At 40.4% G+C, this 7,472-nt stretch overlaps 1 protein-coding gene across 2 annotated transcripts in view; it reads right to left on the minus strand.

Annotated features, from left to right (window-relative positions):
* The window catches only part of BCHE (butyrylcholinesterase), a 64,319-nt gene that overhangs the window by 7,148 nt on the left and 49,699 nt on the right, over nt 1–7,472 (minus strand). For both annotated transcript variants that reach the window (XR_002095027.1, XM_019503241.1), the window contains exon 3: nt 6,132–6,298. Coding sequence is in view for 1 of the 2 variants with exons in the window: in XM_019503241.1 (XP_019358786.1) it covers nt 6,132–6,298 (167 nt within the window). In the remaining variant the exon portion in view is untranslated. The remainder of the gene's footprint in view (nt 1–6,131; nt 6,299–7,472) is intronic.

Below are 7,472 nucleotides of genomic sequence, written 5' to 3' on the forward strand. Positions count from 1 at the left end.
GGGAGAACCTGACAAAGGTGTTTGTTGGGCTCCCACATTTGCTTTAACACCAGAGTTTTGAACCAGCAAGGCTCCAATGTGGTTAGAGCCTGCTAAACACAGGTGGGAGCCTGCTAAACAGCCCAAAAAACAGGTTTGTTGGGCTCCCTCTTTCACTCCCATGCTGAAACCTTGCCAGCTCAAGGCTCCCATATGATTAGGAGGCTGGACACCTGACAGCTTTGTAAGGCTTCCACCTTCACCCCCCACTGCATTAAGGCCTTGCCAATTTAAGGCTCTGAAGCAGTGCTGGGGATGGGACTGGCTCATGTGCCATGTCAGTGTCACTGTCACCCCCGACACCATACCAGAGCCTAGACCTGGCCCCCATTACGTGCAGGAGCTGGGCGTTGTTGTTGCTCTCAGCCTCCTCACTGCACTGGAGCCTTGAACTGGCTTTGGTGTGATCTCCAGGCTGAGACTGAAAATCAGCTGATTTTGAGTTTCAGCCCTGGGACCATACCAAGTCCATTCAAGACTCCAGTGCAGGACTACAGTCTTTATTTAGATCTTCATAAGCATTAACATGATACTGCTCAGAAAACTTCCTAAGTCATATTAATGCTTTCGATGATCTAAATATAGCATGTGCTAAGTGTAACATGTAACAATACACTGATGCTGTGTGGGTGCATCTACATACGCACTTTACTGCAGAGTTGACTAATTAGTTCCACAATAAAGTGCCATCATTTACACGTGCACCTGTAATAGACTGCAGTACATTAATTAACTCTGCCATAGGATAGTACTGTTTGAAACAAGTACTGTCTTGCAATGGAGTAATTTACACCCCCTCAATGCGCATGTAGGTGGTGCCTGGGGCTGGCGAGGGCACAAGAGTGCTAAAGTGTGGAAGAACTTACAGGCTGCTGCACCCCAACTCTAACTGCGGTGGTCTTGGGCACATGTGTATATGCTGTATCCAGGAGCTGCTGAATGCAGCACAAAATATGCTTCCTAATTGCGTATGTAGATGTACCCTGTAAGAAGTTCCTTTGGCATTGATGGAGCTTGAATTAAGACACTGTTTAATAAGGGCACTATCTGATTTGGTAACTAAATTCAGATGCTATCCTTTCCAACTACCTGCATTTTCAGTGATCTGCATACAACTATTTGTAAACACAGGATTCCTATGTCATTGAGAATTATAATGTGTAATGATCTTGGACACTTCTAGGTACATATTGGACATTAATACTTAACTTTAATTTCTCTTTTCATTCTCTGCTCTTCAAGATATTTCTAAGGCTCTCAAACCTTCATTACATAAACTGGTATAACTGTTCCTGAAGCTTTCTCTTTCTTTGCTTCTTCGTACATGATATGTAGTGATAGAAAATCAATTTAAACTGAGGTATAATATATACTTTAAAAAGAACAAATGGTAACACAAATTGAAAGTTGTGCTGCCTATATTAAGCTCAAGGGGAAATGCACAGTTAGTTAGGGCCCTGAATGCATAAGGAATGTTGGACTCTTGGAAGGAAGGGAAGTCTCATTTTGACACGCAATATTTTGGCATCTAACGTACGTTTGAACTAAAGGGTACTATAAAGTTACTTGCTCCTTTAGAAGAAGTTTTTTATTCTGCTGATTTCTGTTCCTCACTTGTTGTCCCAGATCTGATAACTTTTCAAAAATGTCATCCAATCTTCTGCTTTTGAATACCTTCAGCCTTTTTACCAGCAGTGCGAGTTGTGGGTATTTTTAGTCATTTGCTAGATCCCTTAAGCTCTTTTCAGGACATCAAACCTATGTAGCAAGAGCCCAGTCTGTCTGAGAGTACAGATACAATTCATTAGACTAATTATTTTGCCAGAACAAAAAAATGACATGTTGTGGTTAGGGTTATAACCTCTAAAGAAAAGCCAGCAGGAAATTCTGTCAAACTGTACAAATGCTAAAAACTCAAAATATGTTCAGAGAGCAGCATTTCATTTGTATGTGCTTCTGCAGTCTGGGTGAGTAAGATTTGTTTTTCTCCTCTTAGTTGTCCAAATTTGTAGGCATGATATAAACTTTGCTGGCTGTAGGCATTTTGTTACCCTAGGAAACTGGAATACATCCACCCTTGCAGCCTACAGTTACTAAACATTTTGCTGTCTCTCATATTTTACTGCCTTAGGCAACTGCCAATCTTACCTACTGTATAGTAGAACTGGCTGTGCTGACATGCTGAGCAAATTTGGGATTGGTCATTATGTGGCTGTGGGACCTCAAAGGAATAAATGGGCCAGCATAGGCAATGGGCAGATGGCTTAGTAGGTGGCTCAATACTGAATAGTAGAGGAAACTACATCTTATCTGAAAGATGGCACCTCCACCAGTAAAGCTGAAGTTCTGACCACCAGGATAATTAAAAATCCAACTGCAATTTCAGCCAAACCTGTCATTTCCAATGTACTGCTCAGATTCCACCCGGAATAAAGAGTCGTGATTAACCTCTCTTCTTCCTTACTTTTCAACTGGACATAAAAATAAAGATAGATAATATTTTTCTTCACTTCTGCTGTAAATTGCTATGCAGTGTGAGTGCGTTGGTAAGGCAGCTATCATCTTTCACCCTAAAAGGGGTAGTATTTTAATAGTGTATCAAACAATGTGTGGGTGTCTCTGTCACAGGCCACCACTACACATTACAGGTATTACACAATGAACTGTTTAATTGCACTGTTTAACTGAGACATGCTACTTGTGCTATGTACCAATCATGCCATAAAAAGGTCCAGCCAGCTATAAAGTTAGAGCTTGAAAATATGTGCTAACTTTATAGCTGGTTTTGATCCAACTTTAATTTGCACATGTAGCAAGGAATAGAACCTGTGATGGCAATCTGCTGACCCTCCAGAATCTCAGGGTCTTTCTCCAGTGCAACATTTTCTGGAAAACAACAGAAAGAAACCCCTGCCTCATTACAGAACTGAGCCTCAGGTTATTTCCCCTACTCAGCAGCACAATGCACACAGGATAAACAGCCTCCCCCACCTGCCATGAGAGCACAGGACAGGTGAGCAGGGACACTCCTGCCCAGCCTGAGCGCAGCCTGGGGATTCTCCCAGGCAGCAGCAAGCACAGGGGAGGGGAGGGGAGGGGAGGGGAGGGGAGAAAACCCCTGCCCCACTTCTCCCAGGTGAGCAGGGAACATGAGACATGCTGCTTGGCCAGAATGGAGCCCATGGTCTCATGCTCAGCAGCCAACTCAGGGAGCAGGAGCAGAGCTTCCAGGTAGCAGCAAGGCCAGAGGGAGGGGCAATCTCCCCCCACTTCTGTGCTTGCTGCTGCTCAGGAGATCTTGGGATTTTTCCTGCCGGGAAGGGTGTCCCTTGCTCCTTGCATGCATGGGGGGGAAGTGGGATAGGACATCTCCTCCCCACCCCTAGGTTGCTGCTGCCTCTGAGACCCCAGGGATCCTGGAGGATTCCTTCAGTGGTGCTGCTGACCAGAGAGAGCTCCCCAAGCCGGTCAGCAGCAGCAAGACAAGTTGTTACACCTTTTTTTCCTTGTCGGGACAGCCTGCCCTAGGCACGTGTAGCCATACATGTGGAGTGATGTTTTCATCGTGCAAGAAAAGCTATGCTATCACTGTAATGTAATCTGCCCTAAAAGGTATATAAACAGCTTTGAGTGTCTTTGGACTCATGAAGAGCTAAAGCAATGCAAATCATTGCTTTAGATTCCTTGTTTTGTTGGAAGCAGCCTTTAAAATGAAAGTAAATTACAGGAAATGTGTAAGTGGAAAGAAATGGGTTTTTTTTTTGTCATACCTAGAAGAGGAATGACTGAGAGTTATATATCAAAGCACTGCCACTTGCTAAAAACAGTTCATCTACTTCCTTGGCAAGAGTCCAGATAGAGGTCTTTACTTTTGTCGTGAATATGTTAAAGAATTATTTTGGAAAATAATTTGAATACACATATCAAATCACCAATTACAATATTTTAAAGTAAAATCAAGTGATGTGCTTTTGTGTCTTTTGGCAGATCAAGAGTGGCACTTCACTGTATTTCACATTTCAGGAACATGTAAAATAACTCTTTTGGCCCACCACAATATGCTAAAGAAATGTGTCTATTGATATACATTATATCACAGAACATTTGATTACAAATAGTATTTTATATGCCAATATCATCACCCAGACAGATGGAGTATACAATTATAATTTTCTGAGTACAGCCTGATGATCAAAAAATCACATTTAAATACACTACATGTTCATATGAAATATCCACTTCTTTCCTAAAAGTGACCCAAATTAAAAAAAAATCACTATTTTGTATAATCTCCCACACAGCTTACAAATAACAGTGTGTCATGATAAAAGAAATAGTGAAGTGTCACCCAAACAACAGACAATGCATTGAAGTGATTAAAGAGACATTTTCCCATCTCTTTTTTTCGCCTAATAAAATGGGATCTGTTCCTTTCAGCTAAACATCTACAAAATGCTAGTGAACTCAATCTGTTATCATTGAAATCTATGGGAATGATGCACTCAGATAAAAAAGCAATGAGTGTGTTATAAGATACTCAGAAGTCTACAGTAGATTAAATTGGAAGAGGACAGATTTATGGATTTTTACTGTGCCCATCACCCTCAAGCCCATAACCTTTAATGGGAACGGAAACTATCCAGCACCCTTTTCTAGAGACATACAATATCAGGTACCATAAATTCAAACTATAGGAAGACTCTGTAAAAATCAATGAGTATGAGGTGTACAAGTTCTCAGAGACAGGTCCAAGGCAAAATTAGATAAATATGTCAAACTTTGTGGAATTATTTTTGCTTAAGAATAGTTTAAAAAAGGCGTTGTAATCTTTATAAAAGTAAACAGGTAAAAGTATTGTAATAGATAATATTGGAATAGCTGTCTCAAGGTCCTGCCTTAACATTTGAGATTCTGTAGTCTCAATCTTAGTAAACCGTGATTGCGATCTTGAGAGACTATAAATATTTTAGCTTGATTTGGCTCCGGTTGGAGTACATAGGGAAAAAATGGATTGACTTTTAGTGGGAGTAGGACCACAGTAAATCTATGGACACAAAACAGGAATCAATAAACTCTCTCAGAAAAAGATAGATTGTTATCTTTCAAAACAGTTTTCATATCCACATACTTTTTTTCCTTCCACACTTTGGCCAAGGTTAGAAGTATAGAAATCCTATTATAAAGAACTCTTCAGAAACACATAACGTTGTTCTGTACTATGAGCTCCATAAGGAAGCAAATGCTACCAGAACAATCAGAAGAAAATTTATTCTTGAGAGAAACCAAGTCAGATGGTGCCAATTAAATGGCTTCAGAGCTTTAGCCAAGTTTCAGATAAGTGTACAAAATTCTTGGCCGCCATTGCTGAACCCAGAACCAAGTATCCAGCACTTATAAAAAGTTATGAGCAGTGATTTAGACAAAACCTACAAGAGCACTATACAGACAACAAATTGTAACCCTGGGATATTTTCCATGGGCCAAACCTTGAGGTCTTGTCTCTCCTTTGTTTTCATTTTTTACTCATTCTTTATGCCATTTGGTTGTCACTAGGGACTCGGTGCTGAAACTTCATAAATAAAGTGCAAATCTCTAGAGTTTGAAACAAATTACCCAGCTGGCAGCTGTAGTAGCATCATATCCTCTGTGGATTAGGCACGAAAGGGGGTACATAACATGCACTGGACACAATGTGCTCATGCCAAGCATCTGTGGCCTTTGGCACTTTTAATACCAGACAAGCTCCCATTTTTGCAGTAGCCTTCATGTCATGTTATCACGGGGGACTGAATTTGGACTCTACCCTGAAAGCCTCCTCCTCTACAATTTAAGCAGAAGTGCTTGCTTATCAGTTCTCTCTTGATCTAGCATAGAGAGATTTGCATAGCATACTGCCAAATGTTCTCAGGAAAAGTCCTTTTCACATGAATAAGCCTTTGTCTGTCTTAAGACCTCAGGATCTGATCCTCTTGAAATATTTTTACAAAGATAAGTTTCAAATCTAAAATGTTAATATAATGCTAACATCAGGAATGTGAGCCTATACTAAACCATTTACTCTACAAATAAATATTTACAAAAAACAGTATTACCTGTCATCTCCAGGACTTTGGGAAAAAATATATTCCAGAATCGACACTGCTGAGCACGTAACTTTGTACGTATCTTTGAAGCTTCAGTATTTAAAGTTAAGTATTTTTGTTCGGAGATAGTGAAGATTGGCCATTTTGTTCCATTAATCAGAGTCCCATTTGGAGTTCTAAATGGTGAAAGAGAAACATTTCATTTCTCACAGGAAATTACCTGTGCACATCAAGAAAGCAAAATTATTCTATTGAAAAGTTATTTTATTTTAAACATCAGTATGGGCATTAGACATTACTTATGTTTCCTTTTGTAAGAGCGAGAGGGGGGGAAAAGAAACCCTAAAAACAACCAGTAAAACTTTAATTTTTTTACATTATCAGAGTTTGATTAATAAAACTAAATCAACATATATTCGAATTTCCCTCCTTCCCCCTTTTCTTTTGATTAAAAGGGGGGGGGGAAGCAAAGTTAGTAAAAACAACCTAAAGAAATTGCATGACTTGAATTCGGAAGGTCTGATAAACAACATAAGCTGTTACGAGTGGCTTAAGAGCTATACATTCAGGAGACTGAAAACTACCTTTCAATATCGATATAAATATCTGCTTCTAATAGTCACATGCATTGGATTAAATTATTCAGGTTGAAATGAGGTACACATGAAGTAAATGTAAAAAAAGGCTTAGTTCTCAGTAGATGACTAAGGTAGGGAAGAAGTTACTTTTCCTGCTAGGAAAAAAACCATCCATAACTGCAACTGTCCTGAACGTTTGTGGTATGCTACAAAGCATGAAAAATGTCACCTTTCAGTTCCTAAATCAATAAGAATTAAAGGGGTAATTTGCATCTAAGAGGATGAGTTGAGCAGCCTACAGGATCACAACCATAATTAGTATTAGCAATGATAAATAATTATATTTTGATAGAACCTAAATGATGAGCTGAGTTTAAGGTAGAGAACATCTGCTTAGTGACAGACATGTTTTATCCATTTTTTTCTCCTTCAGGGGCATTGCTTTTACAGGCAGGGATAGAGAAAAAAAATGAATCTAGTTCAGGAAGCAGACAAGACAGTAGTGTAACCAGGGGTGGGCAAAAGGGACACCTGCCCCGGGCACCAAGTTAGGAGGGGCGCTGGAACTGACCCCCATCCTTGTGAAGCCTCCCCCACCCGCACTGGGATGCCATGTCTCCAACAACCCATGCTCCCTACTCCCGGCTGTCAGAACTGCATCCCCCCCCTTCCCCCATCCCTTTCCCCACTCTCCTACAGGGTTTGCCACACATGGCAACTCTGCTTCTTATGCCACTGAGACTAGATACAGCTTCAGAAGACTTCACATTGC

The sequence above is a fragment of the Gavialis gangeticus genome, unplaced genomic scaffold (assembly GCF_001723915.1).
Source record: "Gavialis gangeticus isolate Ggan-Ray unplaced genomic scaffold, GavGan_comp1, whole genome shotgun sequence".
NCBI lineage: Eukaryota > Metazoa > Chordata > Crocodylia > Gavialidae > Gavialis > Gavialis gangeticus.